The sequence below is a fragment of the Salvelinus sp. IW2-2015 genome, linkage group LG19, assembly GCF_002910315.2.
Source record: "Salvelinus sp. IW2-2015 linkage group LG19, ASM291031v2, whole genome shotgun sequence".
NCBI classification, from domain to species: Eukaryota; Metazoa; Chordata; class Actinopteri; order Salmoniformes; family Salmonidae; genus Salvelinus; species Salvelinus sp. IW2-2015.
Window position 1 is genome coordinate 4424630 of NC_036859.1, and position 23389 is coordinate 4448018.

Here is a 23389-nt window from a genome sequence, read left to right on the forward strand (position 1 = left end):
GGTCATTATTAACACACACACACATATTACACACACACACAGTCATATTACACACACACCCACCCACCCACCCACCCACCCACCCACCCACCCACCCACCCCCCACCCCACACACCCACACACACACACACACACACACACACACCACACAACACCACACACACACACACACACACACACCACACACCACACACACACACACACACACACACACACACAGTCTTGTACAGCTAACCTTGTGGGGACATACAATTCAGTCCCATTCAAAATCCTATTTTCCCTAACCCCTAACCCTAACCCTAACCCTAAACCTAACCCGTACTCTTAACCTAACCCTAACCCAAAAACCTCAACTTTATCCTAACCCTAAACCTAACCCTAGCTCCTAACCCTAACCCTACAACTAACCCTAGCTCCTAACCTTAATATTTAACTTATTCTAACCCTAACACTAATTCTAACCTTAACCCTAAACCCCCTAGAAATAGCATTTGACCTTGTGGGACTAACAAAATGTCCCAGCTGGTCAACTTTTTTGTTCGTTTACCATTCTTGTAGGGACTTCTGGTCCCCACAAGAATAGTTAAACACGTCCACACACACACACACACACACACTTGTAAATTCATGTTGTATTTTCAGCAGTGGGAGACTCCACCCTGAGGAGCTCCTGCGTCAGCTGCAGGAGGAGCGAACATGTAAGTGTGGTATGGACAAGCGGTATCCATCGTCTTCACCCCTGTGGTCACCTGGTGGTGTGCAGCGACTGTGCTGCCAGCCTGCGTCACTGCCCCATCTGCACAGCCACCATCAGAGGCAGCGTCCGAGCATTCATGTCCTGAGAGCCACATTCAAGTACAAGACCCTTGTGTGAGTCGGAGTGTGTATGTGTGTATATTCGTATGCAAGATTGCCCGAAAGTATACCTATACACCAACACACAATATCCTCGTTTCACTTTTAGGCTTTGTTTGCCTTTGACAAATGAAGACAGATTCTACAACCCTCGGAGCAGCTCATCTTTCATTAGGTGCTGTGAGAATTTTGTGAAAATGTCTCCTGGATTTAGATGCCTGACAGATCTGACCCATTCTCCTAACCTCACACTGCTCTTGCTGTTGATTTGCCCTGCTCAAAATAACCACCGAAATCAAAATGGCTTCTTTTTGGCTGGAGAAGAATTGTTGAAATATTTTATTTGAATACAGTAAACACATTGGCAATATCATTATTGGTGTTTACAGAGATCAACTGGAGAGCAAGCGTATCAGTCCAACTGCACATCAGATTACAGTTTGTACAAAACTATGAATAATCCCTAAAACAAATGACACAGAATCGGTTTATATAAAAGTACACATCATTTGGCCTCCGAGTGGGCAGCGGTCTTAGGCACTGCATCGCAGTGCTTGAGGCGTCACTACAGACCCGGGTTCAACCCGGAGGCCATGAGGTGGCGCACAATTGGCCCAGCACGTCCGGGTTAGGGGAGGGTTTGGCCGGGCGTGATGTCCTGTCCCATCGCACTCTAGCGACTCCTGTGGCGGACCAGGCGCATTGCACGCTGACACGGTCGCCGGTTGTACGATGTTTCCTCCGACACTTGGTGCGGCTGGTTTCCGGTTGGGCGAGCAATGTGTCAAGAAGCAATGCGGCGTGGCAGGGTCGTGTTTCGAAGGACGCATGGCTCTCGACCTTTGCCTCTCCGGAGTCCGCACGGGAGTTGCAGCGATGGGACAAGACTGTAACTACCAATTGGATACCACGAACTTGGGGAGAAAAAGGGCAACAACAAAAAAAGATACAACATTTGTTTATTAACAAACTGATATTTACACTATTGAACACAGCACAGGTTTGGACAAATATGATTAAATAATTGAGTCACATGAGAGGACTACAGAGGACGCAAAATAAAGACAAATACAAAAAGCTTTCCCCCCCACTTTTCCATACAAAGAAAAACAATTATCTACAAAGTGGACTTTTTTTCAGTGGTATCCATCACACGACCACAATAGGCTCCAACTAACTAATGTCGGATGACTCTTCCATTCCCTGTTGCAGAGGCTGTTTTGCATTGAAAGGAAAAAACTGTTCCTATAAATGAATAATTTTAGGTGTCCAAAGATATTTATCAAGACATAATGTGCAGTGTGTTCACCGTTGGTAATGATCCTGACTACAGTTAATAAAGTGTATCTGGTCCTTTGTTCAGAAGTATTGACAGGCAGCCACGGCTTGGTATTGATAAGCTTGGGGTTTATTCATCGGAGTGCAACATAGAGTATTACAGATAGAAATGTAATGCATAGAGCTGGCATTATCTATGACAGAATGACGTCTATTGCACAATACACTATATCTGAATCTTCTGTAACATTGCACTGTCCTGAAATTTTACATTTACACCTCAAATTATACCTTATTCCCTACATAGTGCACTACTTCAGGATATCATTTGGAACAAGGCCCGTAGTTTACAATCATTATTCTTTGCACCATTACTGAAGCCCCTACCACTGTTCTGCAAAAGCATTAATCTGAAGCCAATATCAGTTGAGAGACAGCTGTGATGTTAATATCAGCTCAGAAGCCTCTCTATCAAGCCCACAAGGGGATAAGGTGTTGATCAGATGCTGGATACACGAGACCGAACCAAATTCCAGTCTCCATATGTGCCGTGTTCAAGGCTCTTTTTGATGAAGTGGGAAACAAGCTTTGATTTAATAACAAGGGTATTCATCACATTCATGCCACAGCAGATTGCATCGAGACAAACGATACAAATAAATACAAAAATGTAGAGGCTTCAGTCGGAACAGAGAAATACATTTGTTCTTCTGGAACGGCGTCAAGTTAAGACTGATGGGATAAGACGGCGATAAAGAAGTATACTGTGAGATATAGGCATACATACATGCAGGGTAGTACACTGGACCTTCCTATGGTGTCCAGTAGGCCGATGGGAAATAACCTAAACTGTGTATTATATCTTATCAATAAACAGTATGCCATGAAACCCTAAATGACAAAGCAGAGGGCTTTGTTGAAATCCAGAACAGAAATATATTCAGTAGTATTTGAATGTGTACATGACTACATTCAACAACAGGGGCAGTAATGGTACACAGGAAGATTAAGGCAGAAGGTGGACAGTCAGGTAGATGAGGTGCTCTTAGGCACAGATCTAGGATCAGTTGCCCCTTCTCAATCTGAAGTGAGGGATGAAACACAAAACTCACCTTAGATTAAGTGTCTAGTGGCAACTCCATTCTACTCATAAAGGGACACAGCCAAAGACCCAGGCAGTTACACACTCTGTAACACAAAGTCCAAAATACTCAAGAACTAGCCCCCAGCTTAAAGTTTGGACAAAATAGTTGATGTCTATGAATTGTGGGATAACTGCTCCCCAAACCCACAAAGCCCAAACATACAATAGATTATTACCGTATAATACAGAATATCCACAGTTATCATACAAAACCCATTCAAACATGCTATGAAAAAGCTATTGACATGTATCACAGTTGAATCATCGATCTGTAGATGGAATGATAGAGAAAACAAGTGTGTACAGTATGTTTCTGTCTTCTTGCTTTGCTATATTTGTGCTACTTAAAAACCATTTACACTCCATTCAATACTTTGTATGCCATGGAGGGGAAATGGAGACAAACTACCTCTCATATCGCGTACTATTTGGAGAGGAAATACAGTGAGCACACAGTGTATGACTTATGATCAACTGTCAAACACTCAAACCCTAGCCTCGCAGTAGTTGGAGGCAGTTGGGTTGTTGGACAGGGGCTTTAAGACACAATCTACATCCTGACACAACCTCAAAGCACCACACACAACGACTGTAAAACAAGTGACAGATAAACCGTTTTTCCTTTCACTCCATCCCCCTCTACAGTTTTTAAGACTCGGTCGACCGAAACACTGTATATCATAACCAGTCACACCACTGTAAATGTAAGACGGATGAACAAAACTTTGACTCAAACATTATTGCCTGTGTGCTTTTACTGTAATGCCTTAAGCTATCTCTGTTTGGAGGTTGTCGTTGTTTAGTTAGCATTTCAAAAACCTGACTCAAACCCGTTTTCCATCTTTGTGTTGTATTTTTTTTCTTCCGGTTCTATTTTTTGACTGAAGCCCCTGTAGGTTTGGTTGCTTTGTTTCCCTACCTCCCACCCCGTCTCCCACTCCTTTCCGCCCTACCCCTTACTGCTTTGCCTGGTGATTTATGTGCACAGATCCTGGCCTCAAGTAAACAGCAGAACACAATCGTTCATTCCATTCCACAGGCTCAACTGTAATTCAGCCTCAGAGTGAGGATCTCGAGACCAGGCCATAATACACTCCAACCACAAAGCCACAGACAGAGAGGCCTTTCAGACCAGAGAACAGGAGGAGGCTGAACTGTCGGGTTTCACACAAGTTTATATGCGTGTGTAGATACAGTACCGGTCAAAAATTGGACACACCTACTGATTCCAGGGTTTTCCTTTATTTTACAGTTTTCTACATTGTGAATAATAGTGAAGACATCCAAACTATGAAATAACACAAATGGAATCATGTAGTAACCAAAAAAGTGGTAAACAAATCAAAATATATTTTATATTTGAGATTCTTCAAAGTAGCCACCCTTTGCCTTGATGACAGCTTTGCACACTCTTGGCATTCTCTCAACCAGCTTCATGAGGTAGTCACCTGGAATGCATTTCAATTAACAGGTGAGCCTTTTTAAAAGTTCATTTGTGAAATGTCTTTCCTTCTTAATGCGTTTGAGCCAATCAGTTGTGTTGTGACAAGGTATGGGTGGTATACAGAAGATAGCCCTATTTGGTAAAAGACCAAGTCTAAAAGACCATGGCAAGAACAGCTCAAATAAGCAAAGAGAACGACAGTGAAGGCCGCGTCATCCGAAATAGTCAATAACTTTTAATTCTCATGCAGTCGCGAACCATCAAGCAATAGCTAAAACTGGCTCTCATATGGACCGCCACAGGAAAGGAAGACCCAGAGTTACCTCTGCTGCAGAGGATACGTTCATTAGAGTTAACTGCCTCAGAAAATTGCAGCCCAAATAAATGCTCACAGAGAGTTCAAGTAACAGACACATCTCAACATCAACTGTTCAGAGAAGACTGTGTGAATCAGGGCCTTCATGGTCGAATTGCTACAAATAAACCACTACTAAAGCAACACTATAATAGAAGAGACTTGCTTGTGCCAAGAATCACGAGTAATCGACATTAGACCAGTGGAAATCTGTCCTTTGGTCTGATGAGACCAAATTAGAGATTTTTGGTTCCAACCGCCATGTCATTGTGAGCCGCAGAGCGTGTGAACAGATGAAAGTAGGAATGGAATATCTCCACATGTGTGGTTCCACCTGAAGCATGGAGGAGGTGTGATGGTGCTTTGCTCGTGACACTGTCAGTGATTTATTTACAATTCAAGGCCCTCTTAACCAGCATGGCTACCACAGCATTCTGCAGCAATACGCCATTCCCATCTGGCGTATTGTCCTGTTTTTCAACAGGACAATGACCCAACACACCTCCAGGCTGTGTAAGGGCTATTTTACAAGAAGCAGAGGGATGGAGTGCTGCATCAGATGCCTTGGCCACCACAATGACCTGACCTCAAACCCAATTGAGATGGTTTGTCATGAGTTGGCTGCAGAGTGAAGGAAAGCAGCCATCAAGTGCTCAGCATATGTGGAACTCGTTCTAGACTGTTAGAAAAGCATTCCAGGTGAAGCTGGTTGAAGAATGTGAGAGTGTGCAAAGCTGTCATCAAGGCAAAGGTGGCTACTACATGATTCCATATGTGTTATTTCATAGCGTCGATGTTTTCACAATTATGCTGCAATGTAGAAAATAGTAAAATAAAGAAAACCCTTGAATGAGTAGGTGAGTCCAAACTTTTGACTGGTACTGATATATAGCTATGATCTATAGATAGATCACTAGTTCTGATAGAACAATGGACAGAAATACAGCCATTGACAGCAGGTACTGTACGTCTCTGTGTCGATGCCGTTTGTAGTTCTAGATAATAATTTATATTGAGTACACAGTAAGAGAATCAGGCCCATGTTACACTGTAATTACCCCCAGCCCTCCCTCCCCATCCCCCAACCCTATCCTCTCATCCCTCCCACTAACAACAGAACAGAACTGGGAAGTACAGTCATTATTAAGCAGAGCACCAGTAATTACATGTTTAGAGTACTGAAGAGATGTAGAGAACCAGAGGAACGTCTGGCCTGCCCAGATTCTCGGACTTTGTTGTGCCAGTCAGAGCAGCCACTTTGTTTCCATCGGAACCTGCAATGTTGCCTTCTGCCCTATTTACGTAGACCTGGAGGTGATAAACACAGAAGACAGTGAGTGGGTGAGGAACGCACGCACATGAGCACACACGATTTCCAGTACATTTATTATCTAGGCTTTATATCCCTGTGCTGGAGGAGGGGAAAACATTCCCTCTGTCTCATTTGCAACAGAGATGATGAAGCTGTCAGGAGAGATGTCCTGCAGGCTAATAATACTTCCATTTGGGCTAAGGGAAATTAAAAGCTGACGCCACTGGCCACATTTGTTTTTAAGTTTCCTGCATAATTGAGTAGATCATTCCATGGAAGCTGTGATGTGGTTAAAAGGCAGAGAACCTCCAATCCCGGTATTTCTACAGGTAACTGCCAAAATAAAGGAAACACTTGAGTAAATGAGGTACACAAAGTATGTTGAAAGCAGATGCCTTGCACACAGGTGTGGAATTAACATCTCAAATCGTTCCGGCCGGTGACGCATTTCTATTTCTATTCAGTCTGCGCAATGATTTGTGTTGTCAATTCAGCTCGGCCCGCTTCCATGCCTACCGCCCGCGTTGCGCTGCACTACAAGTCACAGCAAGCACTGCCAACGTACTGCACGCCAAATGGCAGTGCATCGCCACACACACACACACACACACAGTCTTGTACAGCTAACCTTGTGGGGACATACAATTCAGTCCCATTCAAAATCCTATTTTCCCTAACCCCTAACCCTAACCCTAACCCTAAACCTAACCCGTACTCTTAACCTAACCCTAACCCAAAAACCTCAACTTTATCCTAACCCTAAACCTAACCCTAGCTCCTAACCCTAACCCTACAACTAACCCTAGCTCCTAACCTTAATATTTAACTTAATTCTAACCCTAACACTAATTCTAACCTTAACCCTAAACCCCCTAGAAATAGCATTTGACCTTGTGGGGACTAACAAAATGTCCCCAGCTGGTCAACTTTTTTGTTCGTTTACCATTCTTGTAGGGACTTCTGGTCCCCACAAGAATAGTTAAACACGTCCACACACACACACACACACACACTTGTAAATTCATGTTTGTATTTCAGCAGTGGGAGACTCCACCCCTGAGGAGCTCCTGCGTCAGCTGCAGGAGGAGCGAACATGTAAGGTGTGTATGGACAAGCTGGTATCCATCGTCTTCATCCCCTGTGGTCACCTGGTGGTGTGCAGCGACTGTGCTGCCAGCCTGCGTCACTGCCCCATCTGCACAGCCACCATCAGAGGCAGCGTCCGAGCATTCATGTCCTGAGAGCCACATTCAAGTACAAGACCCTTGTGTGAGTCGGAGTGTGTATGTGTGTATATTCGTATGACAAGATTGCCCGAAAGTATACCTAATACACCAACACACAATATCCTCGTTTCACTTTTAGGCTTTTGTTTGCCTTTGACAAATGAAGACAGATTCTACAACCCCTCGGAGCGGCTCATCTTTCTATAGGTGCTGTGAGAATTTTGTGAAAATGTCTCCTGGATTTTAGATGCCTGACAGATCTGACCCATTCTCCTAACCTCAACACTGCTCTGCTGTTGATTTGCCCTGCTCAAAATAACCACCGAAATCAAAATGGCTTCTTTTTGGCTGGAGAAGAAGTTGTTGAATATATTTATTTGAATACAGTAAACACATTGGCAATATCATTATTGGTGTTTACAGAGATCAACTGGGAGAGCAAGCGTATCAGTCCAACTGCACATCAGATTACAGTTTGTACAAATACTATGAATAATCCCTAAAACAAATGACACAGAATCGGTTTATTAAAAGTACACATCATTTGGCCTTCCGAGTGGCGCAGCGGTCTTAGGCACTGCATCGCAGTGCTTGAGGCGTCACTACAGACCCGGGTTCAACCCGGAGACCCATGAGGTGGCGCACAATTGGCCCAGCATCGTCCGGGTTAGGGGAGGGTTTGGCCGGGCGTGATGTCCTTGTCCCATCGCACTCTAGCGACTCCTGTGGCGGACCAGGCGCATTGCACGCTGACACGGTCGCCGGTTGTACGATGTTTCCTCCGACACATTGGTGCGGCTGGTTTCCGGGTTGGGCGAGCAATGTGTCAAGAAGCAATGCGGCGTGGCAGGGTCGTGTTTCGGAGAACGCATGGCTCTCGACATTTGCCTCTCCCGAGTCCGTACGGGAGTTGCAGCGATGGGACAAGACTGTAACTACCAATTGGATACCACGAACTTGGGGAGAAAAAGGGCAACAACAAAAAAAAGTACAACATTTGTTTATTAACAAACTGATATTTACACTATTGAACACAGCACAGGTTTGGACAAATATGATTAAATAATTGAGTCACATGAAGAGGACTACAGAGGACGCAAAATAAAGACAAATACAAAAAGCTTTCCCCCCCACTTTTCCATACAAAGAAAAACAATTATCTACAAAGTGGACTTTTTTTTCAGTGGTATCCATCACACGACCACAATAGGCTCCAACTAACTAATGTCAGGTATGACTCTTCCATTCCCTGTTGCAGAGGCTGTTTTGCATTGAAAGGAACAAAACTGTTCCTATAAATGAAATAATTTTAGGTGTCCAAAGATATTTATCAAGACATAATGTGCAGTGTGTTCACCGTTGGTAATGATCCTGACTACAGTTAATAAAGTGTATCTGGTCCTTTGTTCAGAAGTATTGACAGGCAGCCACGGCTTGGTATTGATAAGCTTGGGGTTTATTCATCGGAGTGCAACATAGAGTATTACAGATAGAAATGTAATGCATAGAGCTGGCATTATCTATGACAGAATGACGTCTATTGCACAATACATCTATATCTGAATCTTCTGTAACATTGCACTGTCCTGAAATTTTACATTTACACCTCAAATTATACCTTATTCCCTACATAGTGCACTACTTCAGGATATCATTTGGAACAAGGCCCGTAGTTTACAATCATTATTCTTTGCACCATTACTGAAGCCCCTACCACTGTTCTGCAAAAGCATTAATCTGAAGCCAATATCAGTTGAGAGACAGCTGTGATGTTAATATCAGCTCAGAAGCCTCTCTATCAAGCCCACAAGGGGATAAGGTGTTGATCAGATGCTGGATACACGAGACCGAACCAAATTCCAGTCTCCATATGTGCCGTGTTCAAGGCTCTTTTTGATGAAGTGGGAAAACAAGCTTTGATTTAATAACAAGGGTATTCATCACATTCATGCCACAGCAGATTGCATCGAGACAAACGATACAAATAAATACAAATAAATGTAGAGGCTTCAGTCGGAACAGAGAAATACATTTGTTCTTCTGGAACGGCGTCAAGTATAAGACTGAGTGGATAAGACGGCGATAAAGAAGTATACTGTGAGATATAGGCATACATACATGCAGGGTAGTACACTGGACCTTCCTATGGTGTCCAGTAGGCCGATGGGAAATAACCTAAACTGTGTATTATATCTTATCAATAAACAGTATGCCATGAAACCCTAAATGACAAAGCAGAGGGCTTTGTTGAAATCCAGAACAGAAATATATTCAGTAGTATTTGAATGTGTACATGACTACATTCAACAACAGGGGGCAGTAGTGGTACACAGGAAGATTAAGGCAGAAGGTGGACAGTCCAGGTAGATGAGGTGCTCTTAGGCACAGATCTAGGATCAGTTGCCCCTTCTCAAATCTGAAGTGAGGGATGAAACACAAAACTCACCTTAGATTAGTGTCTAGTGGCAACTCCATTCTACTCATAAAGGGACACAGCCAAAGACCCAGGCAGTTACACACTCTGTAACACAAAGTCCAAAATACTCAAGAACTAGCCCCCAGCTTAAAGTTTGGACAAAATAGTTGATGTCTATGAATTGTGGGATAACTGCTCCCCAAACCCACAAAGACCCAAACATACAATAGATTATTACCGTATAATACAGAATATCCACAGTTATCATACAAAACCCATTCAAACATGCTATGAAAAAGCTATTGACATGTATCACAGTTGAATCATCGATCTGTAGATGGAATGATAGAGAAAACAAGTGGTGTACAGTATGTTTCTGTCTTCTTGCTTTGCTATATTTGTGCTACTTAAAAACCATTTACACTCCATTCAATACCTTTGTATGCCATGGAGGGGAAATGGAGACAAACTACCTCTCATATCGCGTACTATTTTGGAGAGGAAATACAGTGAGCCACAGTGTATGACTTATGATCAACTGTCAAACACTCAAACCCCTAGCCTCGCAGTAGTTGGAGGCAGTTGGGTTGTTGGACAGGGGCTTTAAGACACATCTACATCCTGACACAAACCTCAAAGCACCAACACCAACGACTGTAAAACAAGGTGACAGATAAACCGTTTTTCCTTTCACTCCATCCCCCTCTACAGTTTTAAGACTCGGTCGACCGAAACACTGTATATCATAACCAGTCACACCACTGTAAATGTAAGACTGGATGAACAAAAACTTTGACTCAAACATTATTGCCTGTGTGCTTTTACTGTAATGCCTTAAGCTATCTCTGTTTGGAGGTTGTCGTTGTTTAGTTAGCATTTCAAAACCCTGACTCAAACCCGTTTTCCATCTTGTGTTGTATTTTTTTTTCTTCCGGTTCTATTTTTGACTGAAGCCCCTGTAGGTTTGGTTGCTTTGTTTCCCTACCTCCCACCCCGTCTCCCACTCCTTTCCGCCCTACCCCTTACTGCTTTGCCTGTGTATTTATGTGCACAGATCCTGGCCTCAAGTAAACAGCAGAACACAATCGTTCATTCCATTCCACAGGCTCAACTGTAATTCAGCCTCAGAGTGAGGATCTCGAGACCAGGCCATAATAACACTCCAAACCACAAAGCCACAGACAGAGAGGCCTTTCAGACCAGAGAACAGGAGGAAGGCTGAACTGTCGGGTTCACACAAGTTTATATGCGTGTGTAGATACAGTACCGGTCAAAAATGTGGACACACCTACTGATTCCAGGGTTTTCCTTTATTTTTACAGTTTTCTACATTGTAGAATAATAGTGAAGACATCCAAACTATGAAATAACACAAATGGAATCATGTAGTAACCAAAAAAGTGGTAAACAAATCAAAATATATTTTATATTTGAGATTCTTCAAAGTAGCCACCCTTTGCCTTGATGACAGCTTTGCACACTCTTGGCATTCTCTCAACCAGCTTCATGAGGTAGTCACCTGGAATGCATTTCAATTAACAGGTGAGCCTTTTTAAAAGTTCATTTGTGAAATGTCTTTCCTTCTTAATGCGTTTGAGCCAATCAGTTGTGTTGTGACAAGGTATGGGTGGTATACAGAAGATAGCCCTATTTGGTAAAAGACCAAGTCTAAAAGACCATGGCAAGAACAGCTCAAATAAGCAAAGAGAAACGACAGTGAAGGTCAGTCAATCCGGAAAATGTCAATAACTTTTAAAGATTCTTCAAGTGCAGTCGCGAAAACCATCAAGCAATATGCTAAAACTGGCTCTCATATGGACCGCCACAGGAAAGGAAGACCCAGAGTTACCTCTGCTGCAGAGGATACGTTCATTAGAGTTAACTGCCTCAGAAATTGCAGCCCAAATAAATGCTTCACAGAGTTCAAGTAACAGACACATCTCAACATCAACTGTTCAGAGAAGACTGTGTGAATCAGGCCTTCATGGTCGAATTGCTACAAATAAACCACTACTAAAGCACACTAATAATAAGAAGAGACTTGCTTGTGCCAAGAATCACGAGTAATCGACATTAGACCAGTGGAAATCTGTCCTTTGGTCTGATGAGACCAAATTAGAGATTTTTGGTTCCAACCGCCATGTCATTGTGAGACGCAGAGCGTGTGAACAGATGAAAGTAGGTGAATGGAATATCTCCACATGTGTGGTTCCCACCGTGAAGCATGGAGGAGGTGTGATGGTGCTTTGCTCGTGACACTGTCAGTGATTTATTTACAATTCAAGGCACTCTTAACCAGCATGGCTACCACAGCATTCTGCAGCAATACGCCATCCCATCTGGCGTATTGTCCTGTTTTTCAACAGGACAATGACCCAACACACCTCCAGGCTGTGTAAGGGCTATTTTACCAAGAAGCAGAGGGATGGAGTGCTGCATCAGATGCCTTGGCCACCACAATGACCTGACCTCAACCCAATTGAGATGGTTTGTCATGAGTTGGACTGCAGAGTGAAGGAAAGCAGCCATCAAGTGCTCAGCATATGTGGGAACTCGTTCTAGACTGTTAGAAAAGCATTCCAGGTGAAGCTGGTTGAAAGAATGTGAGAGTGTGCAAAGCTGTCATCAAGGCAAAGGGTGGCTACTACATGATTCCATATGTGTTATTTCATAGCGTCGATGTTTTCACAATTATGCTGCAATGTAGAAAATAGTAAAAATAAAGAAAACCCCTTGAATGAGTAGGTGAGTCCAAACTTTTGACTGGTACTGTATATATAGCTATGATCTATAGATAGATCACTAGTTCTGATAGAACAATGGACAGAAATACAGCCATTGACAGCAGGTACTGTACGTCTCTGTTGTCGGATGCCGTTTGTAGTTCTAGATAAATAATTTATATTTGAGTACACAGTAAGAGATCAGGCCCATGTTACACTGTAATTACCCCCAGCCCCTCCCTCCCCATCCCCCAACCCTATCCTCTCCATCCCTCCCACTAACAACAGAACAGAACTGGGAAGTACAGTCATTATTAAGCAGAGCACCAGTAATTTACATGTTTAGAGTACTGAAGAGATGTAGAGAACCAGAGGAACGTCTGGCCTGCCCCAGTGAATTCTCGGACTGTTGTTGTGCCAGTCAGAGCAGCCACTTTGTTTCCATCGGAACCTGCAATGTTGCCTTCTGCCCTATTTACGTAGACCTGGAGGTGATAGAACACAGAAGACAGTGAGTGGGTGAGGAACGCACGCACATGAGCACACACGATTTCCAGTACATTTATTATCTAGGCTTTATATCCCTTGTGCTGGAGGAGGGGAAAACATTCCCTCTGTCTCATTTGCAACAGAGATGATGAAGCTGTCAGGAGAGATGTCCTGCAGGCTAATAATACTTCCATTTGGGCTAAGGGAAATTAAAAGACTGACGCCACTGGCCACATTGTTTTTAAGTTTCCTGCATAATTGAGTAGATCATTCCAATGGAAGCTGTGATGGTGGTTAAAAGGCAGAGAACCTCCAATCCACGGTATTTCTACAGGTAACTGCCAAAATAAAGGAAACACTTGAGTAAATGAGGTACACAAAGTATGTTGAAAGCAGATGCCTTGCACACAGGTGTGGAATTAACATCTCATCGTGCTTCGGGTCATGTATAAAATGCCCAGTTGCCCATTATTTAGGCTACCATGGCTAGAAGAAGAGATCTGCGACTTTGAAAGAGGGGTGATTGTTGGGGCAAGTTTAGCAGGCGCTTCAGTGATGAAGACTGCACAACTTGCTGATGTTTCATGACATGCCGTGCCCGTCGCAGCCGCCAGAGCTCAACCCAATTGAACACCGATGGGAGATTCTGGAGTGGCGCCTAAGGCAGCGTTTTCCACCACCATCAACAAAACACCAAATCATGGAATTTCTCATGGAAGAATAGTGTTGCATCCCTCCTATAGGGTTCCAGACACTTGTCAAATCTATGCCAAGGCGCGTTGTAGCTCGTCTGGCAGCTTGTGGTGGCCATATTAAAACAATATGTTCGTGTTTGCTTTATTTGGCAGTTACCTGTATGTCTACATGCATAAATGCACAAACACACACACAAACACACACACACACACACACACACACACACACCACACACACACACACACACACACACACACACACACAACACCACACACACACACACACACACACACAACACACACACACACGACAAACCTACATATTCCCTAAGCCTTCAGACAAGATATAGCAGGTTTAATAGTGTTTGCTCACTCCAGTCAGGCTTATCATCCCCCACACAGAGCTAGCAGAACCAGAAAGAACCTTGATACGAGTCACAGAAGAAGAGTCTACCATGATACGGTTGTTATGTACTTCATCCCGATAACAACACCTGTACAATTCAAAATTTATCGATTTGATATTGGCTAATCTTTAATGAAAACACACTGGGCTGATGTGTTGAGGTATTGAAGTGTATGGTTAACTGGATCAGACAGGAAACCCAACTCTAGTCTCTACACACTGGCCTATTCTCATATTTCACCCACCCAGAAGGGAACTGGCATACAGTAGCAGACGTGTTGGTGAGGAAAAAGTATTAACACTTACCAACATGTCCCAAATGACACCCTATTCCCTATAAACTTTTTTTGCCAGAGCCACATACCTTTATCACTGACCAAAGGTAGTGTACTATATACAGTAGAACAGTCCAAAGTTCTGTCCTGTTTTCTCTGGGACCATACAAAATGCCCTGAGCCTATGACATCACACCATGGAACCATTATCTACTGTCATTTGAATTGTGTGCATGTCGGGTGAAAACTGAAATGCCCATTAGAGTGAGTAATTAAGGGCTCATTCCAACTAACACTGTGTAACGAAGAATACGTGACATCTTAATTCATCTCAAAGACTAGCCGCAGAGAAACAAAGTCATGCGAGAGAGAGTTCTCAGCCACAATGGTAAAAGTCCTAGCTCAGAGAAACACGAGAAGAGCTATTAGAATTACATAACACTGTGTGTACTGCCTAGACCCCTTTGGAAGACATGACACAGTGTTCACATAATGAAAACTAACACAAAAATAATAGCTGACACATACACAAACATAAAAAAACACACACAGACAAGAACAAATGCATACCCCCCCCCCCCCCCCCACACACACACACACCTACTTACAGGTACATGGGCTTTAAGAGGAGATGGGATGGTTTCTCATTGACATGGTAGAGAGGGAATGGTCAAATCCAGCAACAAAATCAACTGAAAACAAAAAGATCAAATGGTAAATGACAAATGGAATCAGAACATGACAGACAGGCAGACATTGATGGGCGGGAAGAAACACTAATAAAACAACATCCGTGACAAACCTGGATTCACAAAATGAATGGAAGACAATCTTATGGCAAAACAAAGAAAAAACAACTCAATGTTACAAAACACAGAGTTAGACCTATAGTATGAGAGGCCTCAATGCTACAAAACACAGAGTTAGACCTAAAGTATGAGAGGCCTCAATGCTACAAAACACAGAGTTAGACCTACAGTATGAGAGGCCTCAATGCTACAAAACACAGAGTTAGACCTACAGTATGAGAGGCCTCAATGCTACAAAACACAGAGTTAGACCTACAGTAGAGAGGCCTCAATGCTACAAAACACAGAGTTAGACCTACAGTATGAGAGGCCTCAATGCTACAAAACACAGAGTAGACCTACAGTATGAGAGGCCTCAATGCTACAAAACACAGAGTTAGACCGACAGTATGAGAGGCCTCAATTCTACAAAACACAGAGTTAGACCTACAGTATGAGAGGCCTCAATGTTACAAAACACATATTTAATTGACTATCTGAGGTAGAGGCACACTTCTGTGAGCCCAGGGCACAAGCCGAGAGTCAGGCAGCTGTCAAAATAAGCCTTATCGCTGAAAAACAGAGGGTGACCTTCACTAAGTGACAGACCGACTCTGTTTATTCACTCCAAAAAATAAAAGTACAGAGTGCTGCAAACAGTCAGCGAGAGGGAGAGAGAAGTAGGGGAAACGAGAGAGGAAAGGACTATTAGACTTTCACTGACACAGAGCCAATGAGCTGAGGTTAAAGGAGTGTGTGAAAACAGCATGTGCATGTATTATCACAATGGATCTGAGAGCCCAGTGAACACCATAGAGGACAGGATGCAGTGAAACTGGCTCAATGGATCTGAGAGCCCAGTAAACACCATAGAGGACAGGATGCAGTAAACTGGCTCAATGGATCTGAGAGCCAGTGAACACCATAGAGGACAGGATGCAGTGAAACTGGCTCAATGGATCTGAGAGCCCAGTAAACACCATAGAGGACAGGATGCAGTGAAACTGGCTCAATGGATCTGAGAGCCCAGGGAACACCATAGAGGACAGGATGCAGTGAAACTGGCTCAATGGATCTGAAGAGCCCACGTGAACACCATAGAGGACAGGATGCAGTGAAACTGCTCAATGATCTGAAGCCCAGTGAACACCATAGAGGACAGGATGCAGTGAAACTGGCTCAATGGATCTGAGAGCCCAGTAAACACCATAGAGGACAGGATGCAGTGAAACTGTCTCGTTACAACAGGACAGTCATTTGGTGGTGGTTCTTGAAGATAACTAATCCTGACAGAAGTGGTTCCGCTTCGATAAAAACATACACCGAGTAGTGGCCAGGAAACTGCACCACATGGAACGGTGGTTTTATGAGACATTCAAACAGACAAATAGAATATTTGAAGTAAATTGTAGGGACTAGAGTTCCTGATAGGGCAATTTATCTGTCGATAAACAATAAAGAAAAGTGACAAGCTAACATGTCCCTCTCCTCTGGCTCCATTCCGGCTCCTTGGGATTCTCAGTTTCCTCTCAGCCAGTGATATATAGGCTGAGTTATCAGGAAGTGGCAGCTCCAGTAAGGTGGGTGACACGAACAAAGGTTAAACACACACTTGATCTGGACAGTAAACACACATGCAAACACACACACACACGGCTGGCCTGGACTTTTCTGTACTAGTGATTTTCTCATTGCAAGCAGGCAGTGAGGGTTCCATCTCCTGCCTTGGTGATCGGTGCGAGGTAAAATATGGTTAAAGGAGATTATGATGGATATCATTTTCTCCACCCCTGACCTCCCACATAGCAGAAAAGTAAGACACAGAGCGAGAGAGAGAAAAGGAAGAGAGAGAGATTGACACACCTTGACCTGTTTCACCTGTCTTTCTGATTGTCTCCACCCACCTCCAGGTGTCTCCTGTTTTCCCCATTAGTCCACGGTGTATTTATCCCTGTGTTTCCTGTCTCTCTGTGCCAGTTCCTCTTGTTTTTCCAAGTCAACCAACATTTTTCCTAGATCCTATTTTTCCCGGCCTTTGTTTTCTCCTAGCCCTCCTGGTTTTTGACCCTTGTCTGTCCTGATGCCAAATCCACCTGCCTGACCACTCTGCCTGTTCTGACCTCGAACCTGCCTATCCACTTGTACTGTTTGGACTCAGACCTGATCATTGAACCCCTGCGCGTCCTGACCTCGAACCTGCCTATCACCTGGTACTGTTTGGACTCTGACCTGGTTTATGAACTCTGTCCCCGACCTGCCTTTTTGCCTACCCCATTTTGGTATAATTAATATCGGAGCGCAACCATCTGCCTCCTGTGTCTGCATTCGGGCCTCGCCTTGTGCCCTTATAGAGATAAAGAGGTGGGGAAGATTGAGAGAAATAGTGACTGGGAAAATCACACTGTGCGAGACATGGGTTGTGATATAATTGTAATGTATTAATGTACCAAACTGAATATGGCAAAACTACAGCTGGTGTTGTGCTGTCCCAGTGGTACATCTACTAACCTATGTGGCAGTGTAGAGTCGTGTCCAGGAAATGTAAGTTTTTTTATCGTATGAGAGAGGCAATTTCTCCCAGTGGAGTATACCTTTAAATCAAGTAAAGGTGTTCACCTTCTCCAAATTTAGTGTGGTGTGCAGTGCAGTATTGAGAAATGAACTTATCCCAACGTCAAAGACTAGGTATTCAACCTGCGTCATCCCAACCCACTCAGATGTTATTCCACTGAGCTAAAGCCAAAGATTAGCTCTGGGAGCAAACACAAGTCTTCAGGTCTCAAGCAAGGTCACCCATCATGCAAGCAGCGTTGACTGGACCACCTCGACATGAAAGCATGCCAGACACGACAGGTATCAATGTGTTAATGTGGAGTAAATAACTAAGCAGAGCAATATAAGGAGATTACAGATTCACTACGGATGGGAAAATGTTTAACGTCACAGGGGCTATGCTTAACGAACAGACACAAAGACCATCCATCTGTCACAATAACATTCTAAGAGGGGGGGGGTGATGATGGTGGAGGCAGATTACAGCGTGGAAGAAAAACCAACAGGAAAGGAGAGAGATGGATGGGAGCCAGAAAGAAGAAAAACAACAGGAAGGAGAGAATGGATGGGGAGCCAGAAAGAAGAAAAACAACAGGGAAGGAGAGAGATGGATGGGGAGCCAGAAAGAAGAAAAAACAACAGGAAAGAGAGATGGATGGGGAGCCAGAAAGAAGAAAAACAACAGGGAAGGAGAGAGATGGATGGGGAGCCAGAAAGAAGAAAAACAACAGGGAAGGAGAGAGATGGATGGGGAGCAAGAGGGAAGAAAGTGTGAGTGGGTGACTGTTGTCGATGTGTGCAGAGGGTCCCTGGTTCGAGCCCAGGTAGGGGCGAGGAGAGGGACGGACGCTATACTGTTACATGTGCTTAGTCACTGTCTCAGTAAAGACCAGACTCATCACCATCACATCTGCCTGGGCAAGGAGGTGGGAAGGAGGAAGGGAGTGGCAGAAAGACAAAAATAATGAAAGAGAGAAAGAAGGAGGAAAGAAGGAAAGGAAAGAAAGTGGGAGAGATGGGATGGGGTGAAAGTAATTAAGAGTTAGATGGATGGATGATGGTAACAGAGCCAGAAAGAGTTTCRGGGTGGAGTGACAAACATCAGGCAATGAAGGTAGGGGGAGCAGTGTGCAAATAGAAAGAAAATTAGATGGATAAATTGGGACCCACACATGCTTATGATGAATTGTCTTTGAAGCCAATGGTCTGTAATGCAGTATCCGACTCATCATTAGTTTATTGTCCGGTTTACATTTGTAAGCCATGGCTGTGATTCTTATCATGACAAGATCCACAGAAAGACTCAGTAGCGTAGCCACTGTCATTGACTCCCCTGTTTCTCTTTTGTTCCACTCTTTTCCTCTCACACTTTCGTCCCTCTTGCTCCCCATCCATCTCTCTCCTGCCCTGTTTGTTTTTCTTCTTTCTTGCTCCCCATCCATCTCTCTCCTGCCCTGTTACCCATCGCTCCACAAAAGCCGCGGCCCTTGCAGCGCAAGGGGAACAACTACTTCAGGTCTCAGAGCGAGTGACGTCACCGATTGAAACACTATTAGCGCGCACCACCTCTAACTAGCTAGCCATTTCACATCGGTTACACACAGTGGGGCGGTAGCCCATGCTAACACCATGGGTGCGTTCAGAAATTCAATCTGGAGCGCCAGATTGCACTCTGGGTGTTCGTATATTCAGAGCGTTGTCAAATTGTCCGTTGGTAAATTCAGAGCGTTTCGCTCTGGGAGCGTTTAGAGAGCACACTGGACCCTCTGGCCGAGGAGTAGGGTTGACCCGAGAGTTCTGACCTCACAAGGGCAGTCAAGCACCCAAGCTAACTGGCTAACGTTGGCTAGCTTGCTAGCTACTTCCAGACACAAATGAGAGGACACCTCATACTGATCATTTTAACCCCCCGAGCAGAGCAGGTTAGGCTGTTTTTATGTTATCTAGAGCGTTGGTGACTGTACCTGTTCTGCTGGCAACAATTTCATTACGCTTTTTTTGCCAACGTTTACTGACCCTGGCCATATTCAACAGGTGTTGAGAGTTGGTAAATTCATCAGTTGTTCTGTGGCACACTCAGACGAGAGGGCTCTGAAATCGGAGTAGATAGCCAGAGAGAATTTACGAACGCGCCCTACGTCTCTACCTATCAGAGTTACACATACCCACCCATTCACCTCTCCTTCCTTCCTCTCCCTCCCTCCCTCTGTTGCCCTATGACTCCAGGGGATTTACTGAAACAGTGAGTCAGTACAGAGGAGCGCCGCAGTTAGCCGTCACGCTAACACTAGGATAACTCTCTGACCTACTTTCCAAAGAGGCTTTTCCCCTCCACTCGCTCTGCCTGGATGTCTGCTTTATACTGATAACTGGACTCGCACACATGTATGCGTGCAGTTACATACACATGCACACGCGCGCGCACACACACACACACACACACTGCAGCTTATGTTAATAGGAACATAAGGCCTGAGAGACATGAAGCTGATCCTTGAGAGGAGTGTGATGCTCACTGTTCTGTTCTTCCTGGTTTTCCTTAGCCGGAGAGAGAGTTTTTGTGTGTGTGTGTGTGTGTGTGTGTGTGTGTGTGTGTGTGTGTGTGTGTATTCTAGCTTGAGTATTCTACTCTAAACCTACATCGGTCCACCGAGACTTTGTTTGTTGTGAGGCTTTTTGCGTGAAAGGAATGTATGTCTCATCTAAATGACATATTCAGGAGCTTAATCTTTGTGTTTGAACTCTCTCTTCCCACAGCAGGCTTCTCCCCCCCCCCCCCTTTCTCCCCCTCCCTCCCTTCCTAACGCATCTCCTCAGGTGCTATCTCTCTATTTCTGCTCTTTCTCCTGTCCACCTCACTCTTCCATTCTTCTTCACATCCCTCCTTTCCTCAGGTGATGGGGGGGGGGGGTTATTCCGGAAGATATCGAACAGAGTCTGGCCTAATGAGGCAGCAAGGAATGACCAGACACCTAACTTATACACCTTTGTGAATTACATATGGAGAGGGGGAGAGAGAGAGAGACAGCAAGAGAGAGTTCCTTTTACATTTACAGATATAAAATGGATCCTGACACAATCCTTTCCCCGCACTTGCTTAGATAATGAGAGGGGGAAAGATGCAAGAGAGAAGAGTGAGGAGAAGGATGGAGAGAAAATAAAGGGGAAAAACCGAGGGGGCGAACCGATGCTGATGGAGTGTGGGGAGCTCACTGAAGGAACAGTCTAATATGGCACTTCAAATGAGTGAATCAATTAAGGGAGCATCGTACATGGTCTGTGTGTGTGTGTGTGTGTGTGTGTGTGTGTGTGTGTGTGTGTGTGTGTGTGTGTGTGTGTGTGTGTGTGTGTGTGTGTGTGTGTGTGTGTAGCATTGAAAATAAAAGAAGACACGTACATATGCACAGGGCTGATTACAATAACAAAGGTGGGCATGGGAGCTGTGCTTCAAGACAGCTGTCCATTTACACGACCAGCCAGCAAGGATCAGACTAGAACTAACTGAATAATTAAAACTAGCAAAGAATACTGAATCAACCACTTCTCTTTTCTACTTTTCTTCCCCCCTTTTTTATTCAGCCATGTTGTTCTTAGCAATCTATTTGTACAAAGATAGATGCATGTGGCTCCCGAGTGGTGCAGCGGTCCAAGGCCCTGCATCACAGTGCTAGAGGCGTCACTACAGACGCCCCGGTTCCAATCCAGGCTGTATTACAACCCGGCCGTGATTGGAAGTCCCATAGGGCGGCGCACAATTGACCCAGCGTCGTCCGGGTTTGGCCGGGGGTAGACCGTCATTGTAAATAAGAATGTGTTCTTTACTGACGTGCCAAGTTAAATGAAGGTTCAACTAATATATATATATACTTTCTCTCTCTGTCATTGTGTGCTTTTCAAAGTGGACGTCTGTCACCTGCGCCCCTACACAGACAGTACCTGTACCAACTGTCCACACGACGGATGGACGGGCCGCCGGGGTCAGCAGAAACAAAGGCAGCGAGGGAAAAGTCGGTGACTCATTTTGAAGTCGACTCCCCCTCAACCTCTGGGGTGACGTAGGGGTGACTGATTACGAGACGCTCAGAGCCGATGGGAGTCGACGGGCTAAACATTCACAGCAACTGAATCTCCGGCAAAGAAGTGGTTGTATTTCCACACCAACCAAACACGCACCGTTTCCTCTCACTCACTAAACTCGTGTGTGCAGCCGCTGTAAACGTGCAGTATGCCAACCATTGTCACCACACTCAAATGTGTCCTGCGACCCGATTAGTTAACCGTCACTGTGACCTTTGACCTCGAGGTTATGAGGTCACTTCTACCATGAGCTGTTCTTCAAATGTGTGCCCCTCTCTCTAGTCTCGAAAAACAAATTTGATTACCCACTGGCCACACACTGGCTGACTCAACGTTGTTTCCACGTCATTTCAATACGCTGACCCAACGTGGAATAGACATTGCATTAACTGACATCTGTTCCTAGTGGGTAGGGTCTGTTTCAACAATGGACTCTTTTGGCATAGAGGAACTGCGTCACTGCCTACGTCGAGAAGGGGAAAGTTTCCCGGGGACTATTCCAACAAATCACGAGTCAGACATGCCAGAACGTTGCGATTCAAAACCAAAGTTTGCAGGCAAAACCTTTGCAGGGGTTTTAGTTAAGGCAGTTGATGCAAACTAGTCACTTGCGAAATGCCCTCATTAAAAATGACCTCTGTGATCTCCATCTTGCCAGTTTCTATTTTGTATTTTATTCAAGTGGATAAAGTAGTGTCGTAGGCAGTGATGTAGTTCCTCTCTGCCAAAAGAGTCCATCGTTGAAACCAGACCATCTCATAATCAATCACCCGACCCCGAGTTGCCTAGGGTCAGGTTTTCAAGACTACTCTCTCTACCCCTTCTCGCTCCCTCTCTCTAATCCACTTATTTTGTCTTTTCTCTCTTTCTCCACACCTTTCACCAGTTTCTTTTTTCTCGATCTCTCCCTTCAATCCCCCCCTGTACTAGCCAACCCTATAGGTACTTCTAGAAGAGATAGACCTGTTGCAGTGGTGGGTGGGAGAAAAGAAGGAAGGAGGCATGACGTGTGTGGATGTGTCAACGATATGTCTCCCTCACACCATCCACACGCATCCAAACCATTCCATTACTTCTCTCTCTCTCTGTCTCTGTCTCTCTCCTCGTCTCTCTGCTCTCTTCTCTCTCGTCTCTCTTCTCTCGTCTCTCCTCTCCCCACACCCATTCCACATCCAACCATTCCATCTCATCTCTCATCTTCTCTCGTCCGCTGCACGACCATTCCACACCCATCCCAAACCATTCCATTCTCTCGTATTCTCTCTCTCTCCCCTCACACGCCATTCCACACCATACACCATTCCATTATCTCTCTCTCTCTCTCTCTCTCCCTCACCCATTCCAGCAACAGAT

General features: G+C 44.5%; 1 protein-coding gene and 1 pseudogene across 2 annotated transcripts in view; one reads left to right on the forward strand and one right to left on the reverse strand.

Moving 5' to 3' along the window:
• LOC111979543 (baculoviral IAP repeat-containing protein 7-like) overlaps window positions 1-8021 on the forward strand; it is a 12128-nt pseudogene extending 4107 nt beyond the window's left edge.
• Window positions 8022-9052: 1031 nt separating this feature from the next.
• The window catches only part of LOC111979665 (sodium/potassium-transporting ATPase subunit beta-1-interacting protein 3-like), a 118043-nt gene continuing 103706 nt past the window's right edge, over window positions 9053-23389 (reverse strand). Inside the window, exons 6-7 of one of the 2 annotated variants that reach the window (XM_024010284.2) lie at window positions 15227-15310; window positions 9053-13238 (exon numbers count right to left, since the gene is read on the reverse strand). In XM_024010284.2, the coding sequence (XP_023866052.2) occupies window positions 15240-15310 (71 nt within the window). In that variant the 3' untranslated portion in view covers window positions 9053-13238; window positions 15227-15239. The remainder of the gene's footprint in view (window positions 13239-15226; window positions 15311-23389) is intronic. The other variant, XM_070448766.1, reaches the window with a different exon arrangement.